This window comes from Nylanderia fulva, unplaced genomic scaffold (assembly GCF_048542155.1).
Source record: "Nylanderia fulva isolate GAGA-0341 unplaced genomic scaffold, ASM4854215v1 Scaffold945, whole genome shotgun sequence".
Lineage (NCBI taxonomy): Eukaryota > Metazoa > Arthropoda > Insecta > Hymenoptera > Formicidae > Nylanderia > Nylanderia fulva.
Window position 1 is genome coordinate 3588 of NW_028191074.1, and position 13950 is coordinate 17537.

General features: G+C 45.2%; 2 protein-coding genes, 2 non-coding genes and 1 pseudogene across 4 annotated transcripts; 4 read left to right on the forward strand and 1 right to left on the reverse strand.

The window, feature by feature from the left end:
* Positions 1-449: 449 nt before the first annotated feature.
* LOC146719556 (uncharacterized) lies at positions 450-1501 on the reverse strand. The gene has a single exon (XM_085490031.1). The coding sequence runs from the start codon at positions 1494-1496 to the stop codon at positions 450-452; it is 1047 nt and encodes a 348-aa protein (XP_085346157.1). The 5' UTR covers positions 1497-1501.
* A 1226-nt stretch (positions 1502-2727) lies between these two features.
* Positions 2728-3681, forward strand: LOC114941250 (ABC transporter C family member 14-like). The gene is made up of 3 exons (XM_029316177.2): positions 2728-3183; positions 3265-3456; positions 3525-3681. Exons 1-3 carry the CDS (start codon positions 3110-3112, stop codon positions 3679-3681), a joined length of 423 nt encoding a protein of 140 aa, XP_029172010.2. The 5' UTR covers positions 2728-3109.
* A 4039-nt stretch (positions 3682-7720) lies between these two features.
* On the forward strand, positions 7721-9637 carry LOC114941254 (small subunit ribosomal RNA). The gene has a single exon (XR_003821609.2). It is a non-coding gene; the product is annotated as a small subunit ribosomal RNA (ribosomal RNA).
* Positions 9638-10436: 799 nt separating this feature from the next.
* Positions 10437-10590, forward strand: LOC146719557 (5.8S ribosomal RNA). The gene has a single exon (XR_014926483.1). It is a non-coding gene; the product is annotated as a 5.8S ribosomal RNA (ribosomal RNA).
* A 1058-nt stretch (positions 10591-11648) lies between these two features.
* LOC146719558 (large subunit ribosomal RNA) lies at positions 11649-13950 on the forward strand (annotated as a pseudogene).

Sequence of the window (13950 nt, forward strand, 5' to 3'; positions counted from 1 at the left end):
ATGCGGAAGTAGTTCGCGTACATACATACAGACAGACGGTGCTTATATATATAGATAATTATTACTGTTCATAAAATTAATATCAATATCAGTATTTACATGACAGTTATTGTCATCATCACAAGAAAATATCACATTATTATCAAACTCACAGTTATTCTTAGAATTATTAGCATTAATGTTATTATTATTGCACAAAAGTGATATATCAATATTAGAATCATTATCATTCGTAGAATTATTGATACTAATATTACTATCTACCGTTTTACAACCATTACTATTATCACAAAAAGATATCACATTATTAAAATCAATATCATTTGCAGAATTGTTAGCATTAATAGTACTATCTACTACATTATGATTTCTATCATTACAAGAAAATGTAATGTTAAGTTTAGTAGCCTTTACTCTATTCTGCTCATTATTAGACTCATTAGAAATTATCATAGCATTATCACAACCAACAATTTTGTTAGAATTATTAGTGACGCAACATCATTTATTGCATTGTGATCATGTTCATTAGAACATGATGTATCAATATTAGGATCATTATCATTTGTAGAATTATTGATATCACTATGTACTGTTTTGCAACCATTATTGTTCTCATAAGAAAGTATCACATAATCAAAATCAGTATCATTTGCTGAACTGTTAGCATTAATAGTGCTATCTACTACATTATGATTTCTGTCATTACAGGAAAATGTAATGTTAAGTTTAGTAGCCTTTACTCTATTCTGCTCATTATTAGACTCACTAGAAATTATCATAGCATTATCACAACCAACAATTTTGTTAGAATTATTAGTGATGCAACCTTCATCATTTATTGCATTGTGATCATGTTCATTAGAACATGATGTATCAATATTAGGATCATTATCATTCGTAGAATTATTGATATCACTATGTACTGTTTTGCAACCATTATTGTTCTCATAAGAAAGTATCACATTATCAAAATCAGTATCATTTGCAGAAATGTTAGCATTAATAGTGCTATCTACTACATTATGATTTCTGTCATTACAGGAAAATGTAATGTTAAGTTTAGTAGCCTTTACTCTATTCTGCTCATTATTAGACTCACTAGAAATTATCATAGCATTATCACAACCAACAATTTTGTTAAAATTATTAGTTACACAATTTTCATCATTTATTGCAGTGTGATCATGTTCATTAGAAAATGTCCCGTTGTTATCAAAATCAGTACTATTCGCAGAATTATTGTCATTAATATTATCTACAATGCTATCATTTCCATTATTATCGGCATTATTATTTGTAAAATTATCAGTATTACCAATAATTTTCGTTTTAAATCCGTTATTAGAATCAACGTGTTTTATAAGATAATTGATGTTACTTTGATCATTTGCATTGTGGCCTTGTCCATTATAAAGAAATGATACTACATTATTGTCAAAATCAATAGCATTATATAAATTGTTAGTATTAGTATTCTTTTTAGTATAATTCATATTGATAATGCAAGCATCTTATGGTATTTCTGTAGTTTCTACAAAAAAAGTATAATTACTGTAAAAAATAGAAATGCAATATATTGCATGTAGTTTTAGAATTATAATACTGTAATACTTACTATTATTATTATTGACAATTAAGTTTATGTTTTTCAGAGCAATACGTGGATTATTTGTATTTAAACTTTTAGCAATTGCAAGAAGATCATTTTTATTTTCTGTAACAATAAATATAGTAATTTCAATTATTTATATATAAATAACCAGAAATTAACGCGTTGATGCAAGAATTTAACTGAAAAGAAAATTAAAAAGCAGTGCTAAGTAAAAACTTTAGATTTTTACGACTTAAGTTAATATTAACCTGTTAAAAATCGAATAAAAAGGTTACGTGCTGTTGTGCTCAATATTAACAATATTATTGCAATGAAAAAATTTTATATTATTTTAAATAAATATAGAATGGTGATACTTACTATTCTGTGCAATTGTACGTATAATACATGTTTTTTTACGATTCCTAACTGGACATTTTACGCGTTTTCTCTTGTGTTTTATATTTACATGATATTTATGATAATTACAAAAAAATAATATATATCGTGACATTTTTCACTTAATGTGATGCAATCGCGTACAAACGAAACAAAACGATTTTCATTAAATGTAAACCGAAATCTTATATATATTACGCAATTTCTTTAGCAATATTGCTAATAAATATGGAAGGTGCCGGTCCCGCCAAATTATAAGTTTGTTCGCATAGCAGGCTCCCCCCCAACATACTTCTCGCTCCAATGCGATCCTATTGGATTATTTGGATATAAAGATGCTTTTATATAATAGCATCAAACGTGTCGGCGCAAAAACTCATTGCGCAAATGTTAAATAAAATAGATTTCAGCTTCTTGCTGCTAATAATAAGATGAATCATACGAGATCATACAATGAATAAGTCGAGATCAAATGAATATTAGCACATATTAGTACTGAAAATTAATATAATATTAATTATAATCATTATATTTATTATATTTATTAATATTATTAGCCACAAGAAGCTATTTTCTTTCTTATGTGACATCTGCGCAAACGTAGATGCTTGACGCTTGATGCTACCATGTAAAGGCACCTTTATGGCTCCTGCACACCAGCGCGATGACGCGACACGCGATGCGCGATATCCAATGAGCGTACAGCTTGTTCGCACGTTATATCCGTCGCACTATAGAGTGCGACATCGCAAAAAAGTTGACCAAGTTTGAAGATTTGTAGCGCGCGACGAGCGATTTACTGCGATCCTATCTATAGATGCGATGTCGTTATAAACAAAGAGGATCTCTTTGGTCATAAATAAACGTGCAACGACATTGATCCGAGAGTGATATTGTCATTAAATTATAGAATTGCAATAAATGGTAAATATGCAATAAATGATGTTAGGTTTCGTAATCGCGCATCGCGTTTATATGAATAGGTAGAAAATCCTATTCTCGCGATTCGTCGCATATCACGTGTCGCGTCATCGCGCTGGTGTTACTGAGACAGAGAGAGAGATTACGGTGGAACGAGTTAAACAGTATTTAGATCATGTGCCGACTGAAAATACAATGGGCACTAATCAACCTTACGCGTGGCCTAGTCAAAGTGTTGTGGAATTTAAAGAAGTTGTTTTGATGTACAGGTAATATTTTCAAATTTTTTGATAAAGATAATGCACGATTGTAACATTTGGTAAAAGAAATTTTTGTAATTATATTCGCAGGAACCATTTAGTGCCATCGTTGAAAGAGATAACATTCGTTACTCGACCAGCGGAAAAAATAGGCGTCGTTGGTTGCACCGGTGCTGGAAAAAGTTTGTTCCTATCTTCGTTGTTTAGACTGACAGAGATCAGTTCTGGGAGTATATTAATCGACAACGTGAATATTCAAACGTTACAACTGAACACATTAAGGTATTCATAAACTTGCAAAAAATAATTATTGTATGTAAACAGTTGTAAAGAAAAGAAAAACATTCCAGATCCCATTTAGCAATTATACCTCAGAATCCGTTTCTTATCTTGGGTACTAATCGAGAGAATGTGGATCCGTTGGATCAGTATACCTATATGCACATATATACAAAACTTTTGAGAAATGTAAAGTGCATTCTTTTTTTCATCGATTGGATGGTTTGAATGCAGTCTTGGTTGAAGGTGGTAGTAATCTCAGCACTGGGCAGAGACAATTGTTCTGCTTAGTCAGAGCTGTGCTACACAATGCGAAGGTACTTCTTATCTGTAATATTCGAGAAAGCAATTGTTCGTGTATTAATAACTTGATATTTATTTATCTCTGTGAAATTAGTCTCTTTTTCTTATTTTCTCATTTGCTTTGCTTTTGAATAAAAAATTTTTAAGTACCTCAAATTGAAAAATTATCTTCGTAAATCCAATGTTTAATTATGGGTTCTATGTAACCCCTTATGGATTCTAACAATTATTATTAAGATACTAGAACTAAGAGTGTAAACATTTTCTGCATTTCTTCTGAAGATAAATATTTCAAAATTAATTTAAATAATTTTTTTTAATTTGCATTTTTTTACATAATGGGAAATGTCGTTAAGTTATAATCTTTTAGGTATTCAAATTTTTAAAAATTTTTGTAATTATCATGTGATAAATATAAAACACAAGACGATACACATTAATTGTTCAGTTAATAGGAATTTTAAGAAAAACATGTATTATATGTATAATTGTACAGAATAGTATCATTATTATATATTTATTTAAAGTAATATAAAATGTTTTCATTGCAATAATATTGTACGTATTAAGTGCATACAACAGCACATAACATATTAATTTGATTTTTGACAGGTTAATATTAATATAAATCGTAAAAAATCTAAAGTTATTACACAGCGCTTTTTAATTTTCTTGTCAGTTAAATTCTTGCATCAATGCGTTAATTTCTGATTACTTATATCTAAATAATTAAAATTACTTTATTTTTATAGAAAGTAAAGACGATTTTTTGGCAATTGTTAATAGTTTAAATAGAAATAATCCACGCATTGTTCTGAGAGATCTGATCACAAAGATTAATATATTAATATACTTTGACATAGTGACAAATATAATAGTAAAATATAATACTAAATATAATACTAAAATATAATACTAAATATAATACTAAAATATTATACTAAATATAATACTAAATAATATTAAAGAGAGAATTCACTCTGATTTGATAAATTTATAAAAACTGAAAATATATGAAAAAATCAAAATAAATAGCTTTGCGTAGTGCAGCTTTTCCAACTTTCTTTTTTATAAAATTCTCGCAATGTAACTTAACTTTTAGCTTAATGTGTCATATAATTAATTTCACATATTGCACTTGTAATCATGAATATATATTATCAATAAAAGAATTGTAATAACTACACAGTATTGCTACTCTACATATAATATAAATATATGAAGAAATCAAAATAAATGACTTTGCGCAGTGCAATTTCTCTAACTTCTTTTTTTATAAAATTCTCACAACGCAACTTAACTTTAAGTTTTATGTGTTGAAATAATAAAAATTAGGTATTCTACTTATTTTTTGCAATTTCTTAAATACAAGTAATCTACGTATTACTTTTTAATAAAAAATTAAAATATTTCCGATTTGACTAAATAAATATTTTCTGAAAAAATATTTATTCATTTAAGTGACGTTTAATTTTGCGCCTGTTCCCGAGTTCTCGCTTGTACCGCTAACGAGCGAGCTAAATGAGATTAATTAAATGAGGACGCATCGGAAAGTTTATTCGTGCAAACACTCCGGCTTCGCTTATCGGCATCCTGCCTGCATTCGTCCACGTATCGGTCGTAGAATCTCGAAGATTGTGCATCCGACGAGTGGTAGCCGGGAATTAGCAGATATCGTAATAATCGTGTCGCGCGGTCGTGCGGAGCGTCGAAAAGTACGAAACCTTTGTCCGAAACGTATTTCCGTATCGTAGCATTATCACCTCGTAGCGGCGCTACTCGCCGTCAAGTGCCCCGGAGGTACCGCCGGCGGGCGACGGACTTGGTGAAATCATTCGGTCGTCCGGAGGTGTCGCACGTCCCGGAGGTGCCGTCCGTCCCCAAGTTGACGCCGGCCGTTATGTGGTGCCGCACGTATAATCACGCCCGTAACGAGCCGTCTCGGTTGCCGCGCGCGTGATTTCGCATCGGGCGAGTGTTCCGTACCGTAATCGCGGTCACCGCAGCTTGCGTGTTGCGTATCATCCGTAATAATTCGAAATATATGTCTCCGACACGTGGGTTTGAGAGACACGTTTCGAGTTAGTAATCGGACAGCGCCCTTATGTCGAGCGAGCGCCGAATAGTAAGTAACTTTCGTCCGAAACGTTTTTACGTAGCTCTCCTCGTTGCGGCGCCGTAAATCGTCGTTAAGTGTTCCGGAGGTACCGCCGGCGGTCGTCTGACTTCGAGAGATCATTCGGTCGTCCGGAGGTGCCGCCCGTCCCGGAGGTGTCGCCGGTCGGCCGTGGTTCCCGGAGGTGTCGCCCGGCCCGGAGGTGTCGCCGGTCGGCCGTGGTTCCCGGAGGTGTCGCCCGGCCCGGAGGTGTCGCCCGGCCCGGAGGTGTCGCCGGTCGGCCGTGGTTCCCGGAGGTGTCGCCCGGCCCGGAGGTGTCGCCCGGCCCGGAGGTGTCGCCCGGCCCGGAGGTGCCGCCCGGCCCGGAGGTGCTGCCGGTCGGCCGTGGTTCCCGGAGGTGTCGCCTGGCCCGGAGGTGCCGCCCGACCCGGAGGTGCCGCCCGGCCCGGAGGTACCGTCGGTGCTTATACCTTATTGTCCCGGCATTTCGTTTGTTTCCTTCTTAATTAATGCTAATTATCGTTGTTTGACATTCGCCATACGGCTATCGTGATAATATTTTATCGTACAATAGGACTTTTCGATCGTTCGCTCTCCGCGACAATGTCTCGATTGAACGCGCCTTTCGGCGCTCGCGCTCGCATACGGCCGTGCGTAGGACCGTGCGTCGCCGACCGCCTGGCCGGCCGGTTGGGTACTATAAGAGATACGTCGCGCTCGGCGCGTCGAACGAGTCGAGCGAGTCCGGACGAGTCGTAAACGTACTTTCTCGAGTCTCTCGCCACTCCGGCGTGTTTCGACCGCTCTCCGTACCGTCGCCGACCGCTTGGCCGGTCGGTTGGGTACTATAAGAGGTAGGAGAGATTAATATTGTACGTGTCGCGCTCTCGACGTTGACAAACGAAGAATCGCCCGAACGGGTCGAGAACGGATTTTGTCGAGTAGCGACTCTGACACGGAGAGAACATTTATATAAAATGTTTGATTTGGAAACCACGAATATATAAAATAATATACGATCGTCGCAGAACGCGCCGCCGCCAAGTCTTCTCATGCTTGGAGGTTGCGTGTCTCGCGAGAACGTACGTTCGACTCTCGCGTCGTCTCGTATTCCTTTCGCCGGGGATTACGGTGCGGCTCTTCTCGTTCGTCGCCGAACGCGCGCAAAATTAACGCATACTTATTTATTACGAGCACAGCATTGCCACGAGTCGGTGTCGCAAGACCGAATGGCTCTTATGTGGCGCGCACGCCTCTAGTGTGTTGGCCGCGCGGTTCCCTCTCGTTTCGTACGCAGCAGCGGAATCGTCGCGCTTACAGAGCATCTACTCCACGGATACGAGTTTGCGGGAAGAGTTGCTTCTTCCCGCTCGCTTTGTACGCCGTAGCGAAATCTTATTGCTGGTCGTGTGCGGTTAAACGCGTACGAACCAGACAGAACAGTCCTCGACGTCTAAGCATCGCCATCGTCGATCTAGCGTCAGGGTGAATCGCGCGGTCTCTCGAAACCGCGCATCATAACATTTGGGAGAATAAGAACACGAGTATTTTGATCTTGTGGATTTTTGAACGGAGAGGAGGAGGAAGAAAAGGAGAGGCGGCGGCGTCGGGGGTTTACTCTCGCCTCCGTCGTTCTCTCGTACGCTTTACATAATAGCGTTAAACACAGCAGAGTGTCGCCGACCGGCTGAGCAAGATCGGCGGCAAATAAAATGGCACATACGAGCGTGTCGCGCGCGCGTCGGTGTTTCGGCATCGAACGCGCGCGCGCGCGCGCGAAAAAGAGCTAGCGACGAGTCTTCGGGTTCGCTCGCGAGTTACTCCCTTGCGAGTAACCGAACACGAAGCTCCCTGGTTGATCCTGCCAGTAGTCATATCCTTGTCTCAAAGATTAAGCCATGCATGTCTCAGTGCATGCCGAATTAAGGTGAAACCGCGAATGGCTCATTAAATCAGTTATGGTTCATTAGATTGTACCCACATTTACTTGGATAACTGTGGTAATTCTAGAGCTAATACATGCAAAACAGAGTCCCGACCAGTGATGGAAGGGACGCTTTTATTAGATCAAAACCAATCGGTGGCGGGCGGCTCGCCGTTCGTCCACCGTTTATTTTGGTGACTCTGAATAACTTTGTGCTGATCGCACGGTCCTAGCACCGGCGACGCATCTTTCAAATGTCTGCCTTATCAACTGTCGATGGTAGGTTCTGCGCCTACCATGGTTGTAACGGGTAACGGGGAATCAGGGTTCGATTCCGGAGAGGGAAGCCTGAGAAACGGCTACCACATCCAAGGAAGGCAGCAGGCGCGCAAATTACCCACTCCCGTCACGGGGAGGTAGTGACGAAAAATAACGATACGGGACTCATCCGAGGCCCCGTAATCGGAATGAGTACACTTTAAATCCTTTAACGAGGATCCATTGGAAGGGCAAGTCTGGTGCCAGCAGCCGCGGTAATTCCAGCTCCAATAGCGTATATTAAAGTTGTTGCGGTTAAAAAGCTCGTAGTTGAATCTGTGTCGCACACCGTCGGTTCACCGCTCGCGGTGTTTAACTGGCGTGATGTGGGACGTCCTACCGGTGGGCTTAGCTTCGCGAGGGGCGGCCCAACTAATATCCCGTCGCGGTGCTCTTTACTGAGTGTCGAGTCTGGCCGGTACGTTTACTTTGAACAAATTAGAGTGCTTAAAGCAGGCTACCTTTGCCTGAATACTGCGTGCATGGAATAATAGAATAGGACCTCGATTTTATTTTGTTGGTTTTTGGAACCCCGAGGTAATGATTAATAGGGACAGATGGGGGCATTCGTATTGCGACGTTAGAGGTGAAATTCTTGGATCGTCGCAAGACGGACAGAAGCGAAAGCATTTGCCAAAAATGTTTTCATTAATCAAGAACGAAAGTTAGAGATTCGAAGGCGATCAGATACCGCCCTAGTTCTAACCATAAACGATGCCAGCTAGCGATCCGCCGAAGTTCCTCCGATGACTCGGCGGGCAGCTTCCGGGAAACCAAAGCTTTTGGGTTCCGGGGGAAGTATGGTTGCAAAGCTGAAACTTAAAGGAATTGACGGAAGGGCACCACCAGGAGTGGAGCCTGCGGCTTAATTTGACTCAACACGGGAAACCTCACTAGGCCCAGACACCGGAAGGATTGACAGATTGATAGCTCTTTCTTGATTCGGTGGGTGGTGGTGCATGGCCGTTCTTAGATGGTGGAGCGATTTGTCTGGTTAATTCCGATAACGAACGAGACTCTAGCCTACTAAATAGGCGTACCTTATGGTATCGCGAAGGCCCCCGGCTTCGGCTGGCGGGTTTTTACTACCAACGTACAAACAAATCTTCTTAGAGGGACAGGCGGCTTCTAGTTGCACGAGTTTGAGCAATAACAGGTCTGTGATGCCCTTAGATGTTCTGGGCCGCACGCGCGCTACACTGAAGGAATCAGCGTGTGTTCCCTGGCCGAAAGGCCCGGGTAACCCGCTGAACCTCCTTCGTGCTAGGGATTGGGGCTTGCAATTGTTCCCCATGAACGAGGAATTTCCAGTAAGCACGAGTCATAAGCTCGCGTTGATTACGTCCTTTGTACACACCGCCCGTCGCTACTACCGATTGAATAATTTAGTGAGGTCTTCGGACTGGTGCGCGGCAATGTCTCGGCATTGCCGATGTTGCCGGGAAAATGACCAAACTTGATCATTTAGAGGAAGTAAAAGTCGTAACAAGGTTTCCGTAGGTGAACCTGCGGAAGGATCATTAACGTTCCGGAGGTCCTGCTCTGCGTCGAGAGTCCTCTCTTTTGGGAGAGACGCGCGCTCGCAGCAGTCGGCGACTGAATGGACGCGCTGAAAAGGCGCTCTCAGAGAAAAAAAAAATAACGGATTTGACGGAATTTGTTGTTGTGTTTTGATATAACGACGGACGCCGTCGCGCCTCTCTGACCGAAAGTAGTCGGCAAGCAGAGCAGCGCGCCCGGCGGTGTTCGACGACGATTCGGAGCGAGACGCTTCGCGATCACGCTCGTGTGTGTGCCATTCTCCGGCCACACACACACAGAGCGTCGATTCGGCATTGAGCGCGAACCGGTGGTAACCTATGCCCGCGCACGCGTGTGTGCAGCACCCACGACGTTCGTCGACGCGCGCCCTCCCCGTTGTCGCGGGGCAGCGGTCAGCGTGCCGAGAACACACGGTGTGCGACCGCGAGTGCCGAGCGAGAGGACCCCCATATATTATTATAATATATATATAACACAGAGAAGGGATCGATGATATTTCGACCAATCTGTCAACTGTGTCGGTCCGACGGTTTCTTCAAAGAGCTTCCGCCCCGGCTCTCCCGTTGCGGGAGAGACGCTCCGAACGAGAAACACACAACTCTATCTTTGTGCCGTAGCTTTCCCTGGCGGGAGGCGGCGGTCCGCGCGCGTCCGAGGAGGCGCGCGGACAGGCTGATCGAAGAGCCACCACGATTATTCTCTCTCTCTCGTCCGAGAGAAGAGACCACGATGGTTGAACGAGAAGCGCGTTTCTTCGCGAACGCAAAAATTTCGAACGATTACCCTGAACGGTGGATCACTTGGCTCGTGGGTCGATGAAGAAGCAGCTAATTGCGCGTCAACTTGTGAACTGCAGGACACATGAACATCGACATTTCGAACGCACATTGCGGTCCACGGATACAATTCCCGGACCACGCCTGGCTGAGGGTCGTTTTAGTACCCCTAAACTGCTTGCGCCCGAAAAGCGCGCACGGCCACGACGCGGGCGACCAGACAATGGCGCGCGCGTCGCCTGTGCCGTGTGCAACGCTTACAATGGGCGTACGAGCGATCGTTGGACGTTCGCCCGAGGTGTCTGTGCCGCGCCGACCGGCCGCGGTGCAAATTCTGGCGTCGTCTGAAATGACACACCGAAATAATAATAATGAGGAGGAGAAGCGCACAAGCGTGTAAAACGTTGGCGAACGCGCGCCCAGAGAATGCTGCGCGAATTAAGAGGGGGAGCGTGTTTGTGTATCCAAGTCGTGTGTGTACGCGAGAGCCGAGGAGAAATGGGATGAGAGTAAGAGCGCGCGCGAAGGGAGCAACAAACGGCCAAAAAAAGGGTCAGGACGGTGAATGGCACCGCTTTCCCTAGAGCGGCGCGTGCGTCGTTGTCTCCCGAAAGTAGGTAGCGCTTGTCTCACCGTCTCTCCTCTCCGTACATCACACAGACTGACCGGACTGCTCTCGCACTCTGTGCCGCGTCTCTCGGTGCGATAGCGCTCGCGCGACTTATGCCGAGGCGCCCTTGCCCGCACACATAACGGTATTACGGAGAAATATACGGCGCGTCGTCGTCCGGCGGAGAGAGCATTCGTAATCCTTTACCTCATTACGGAGAAGGGTTTTGAATCGCGAGCCGACCGCGTGTCCGAGTCCACGAAATTTTCGTAAAGCGAAAAAAGGGGACCGGCGCGCCGCGTCGTGTACTCGTCGAATCGATTCCGCCCAAATTTCGTATATAAAAGAGAAGGGAGAGCCGAGAATCTCGAACCCCGCGATATATCGTCTCCATTACCACCAACGAATGTGTGTGCGGTTAGCGCCCCGGCGATTTGCCTTCTCGCGTATTTCGTGTGCTGCCGCTGCTGCTCTCTCTTCGACGCTCTCTCTCTCTCTCTCTCTCTTATAATATATATTATAGAGGAGAGACGACGATGAGCGACGCGGAGGAGGCAAACGGCTACGAAAACTCACTATGCAACGACCTCAGAGCAGGCGAGATTACCCGCTGAATTTAAGTAAATTATTAAGCGGAGGAAAAGAAACTAACCAGGATTTCCTTAGTAGCGGCGAGCGAACAGGAAAGAGCCCAGCACCGAATCCCGCGATTCTGCCGCAGGAAAATGTGGTGTTTGGGAGGATCCGCTTATCCCGAGGTGCCGCGTCGCGTCCAAGTCCATCTTGAATGGGGCCACTTACCCGTAGAGGGTGCCAAGCCCGTAGCGACCGGTGCGCGCCTCGGGAGGATCTCTCCTTAGAGTCGGGTTGCTTGAGAGTGCAGCTCTAAGTGGGTGGTAAACTCCATCTAAGGCTAAATACGACCACGAGACCGATAGCGAACAAGTACCGTGAGGGAAAGTTGAAAAGAACTTTGAAGAGAGAGTTCAAGAGTACGTGAAACCGATCAGGGGTAAACCTAAGAAACCCAAAAGATCGAACGGGGAGATTCATCGTCAGCGGCGCTGGCTTTGCGTCGGTCGGCGATGTCCCGCGGAGTCCTTGCGGCTCGCGCGCGGGCACGCTACCGTGCGCCGATGTCCGGCGCTCGTCGTCGTGCACTTCTCCCCAAGTAGAACGTCGCGACCCGCTGGGTGTCGGTCTACGGCCCGGGTGCGGTGTCTGTCGCGTCGCCGGAAAAACGGCACGCGACAAACCCTCGGTCGCCCGGCCGGCTGCTCGGTGGTACGCGCAAAGTATCAGGCCGCACTATTCACGGTGCGTCGAGACCGTCGCAAGCGCGCGCCACTGTACTCGGAGGATACGGACTTCGCGCCGTCCCCGGTCCTGGCCCGCTGTTGGTTACAGTACGGTACACCTTCGACAGGCCTGCGAACCGGTCGGCGACGCTACTGCTTTGGGTACTCTTAGGACCCGTCTTGAAACACGGACCAAGGAGTCTAACATGTACGCGAGTCATTGGGACTTGTCGCGAGACCTAAAGGCGTAATGAAAGTGGAGGTCGGCCCTGGCCGTCGACCTAGGGAGGATGGGCCGCGTCGCGATGCGGCCTCGCACTCCCGGGGCGTCTCGTTCTCATCGCGAGAAGAGGCGCACCCAGAGCGTACACGTTGGGACCCGAAAGATGGTGAACTATGCCTGGTCAGGACGAAGTCAGGGGAAACCCTGATGGAGGTCCGTAGCGATTCTGACGTGCAAATCGATCGTCGGAACTGGGTATAGGGGCGAAAGACTAATCGAACCATCTAGTAGCTGGTTCCCTCCGAAGTTTCCCTCAGGATAGCTGGCACTCGGCCGTTCCGCACGGAACGCGCGCGAGTCTCATCTGGTAAAGCAAATGATTAGAGGCCTTGGGGCCGAAACGACCTCAACCTATTCTCAAACTTTAAATGGGTGAGATCTCTGGCTTTCTTGAATTATGAAACCACGAGCATCTTCGGATCAGAGTGCCAAGTGGGCCATTTTTGGTAAGCAGAACTGGCGCTGTGGGATGAACCAAACGCAGAGTTAAGGCGCCCAACTCGACGCTCATGGGACACCATGAAAGGCGTTGGTTGCTTAAGACAGCAGGACGGTGGCCATGGAAGTCGGAATCCGCTAAGGAGTGTGTAACAACTCACCTGCCGAAGCAACTAGCCCTGAAAATGGATGGCGCTGAAGCGTCGAGCCTATACTCTGCCGTCAGCGGCAAGTGGGGCGGCAACCGGGAGCGGGCGTTAGTCTTCTCTCGCGTCGTCACGAAGCCCTGACGAGTAGGAGGGTCGCGACGGTGAGCGCAGAAGGGTCTGGGCGCGAGCCTGCCTGGAGCCGCCGTCGGTGCAGATCTTGGTGGTAGTAGCAAATACTCCAGCGAGGCCCTGGAGGACTGACGTGGAGAAGGGTTTTGTGTGAACAGCCGTTGCACACGAGTCAGTCGATCCTAAGCCCTAGGAGAAATCCTATGTCAATGACGGCGTACAATATACTCGAGTGTCGAGAAATAATAATAAATATTATACGAAAGAAACACGCCCGTCGGGCGAAAGGGAATCCGGTTCCTATTCCGGAACCCGGCAGCGGAACCGCATACAATTCGGGCCCTCGTAAGAGTGTTCGTCGGGGTAACCCAAAATGACCTGGAGACGCCGTCGGGAGATCCGGGAAGAGTTTTCTTTTCTGTATAAGCGTTCGAGTTCCCTGGAAACCTCTAGCAGGGAGATAGGGTTTGGAACGCGAAGAGCACCGCAGTTGCGGCGGTGTCCGGATCTTCCCCTCGGACCTTGAAAATCCAGGAGAGGGCCATGTGGAGGTGTCGCGCCGGTTCATACCCATATCCGCAGCAGGTCTCCAAGGTAAAGAGCCTCTAGTC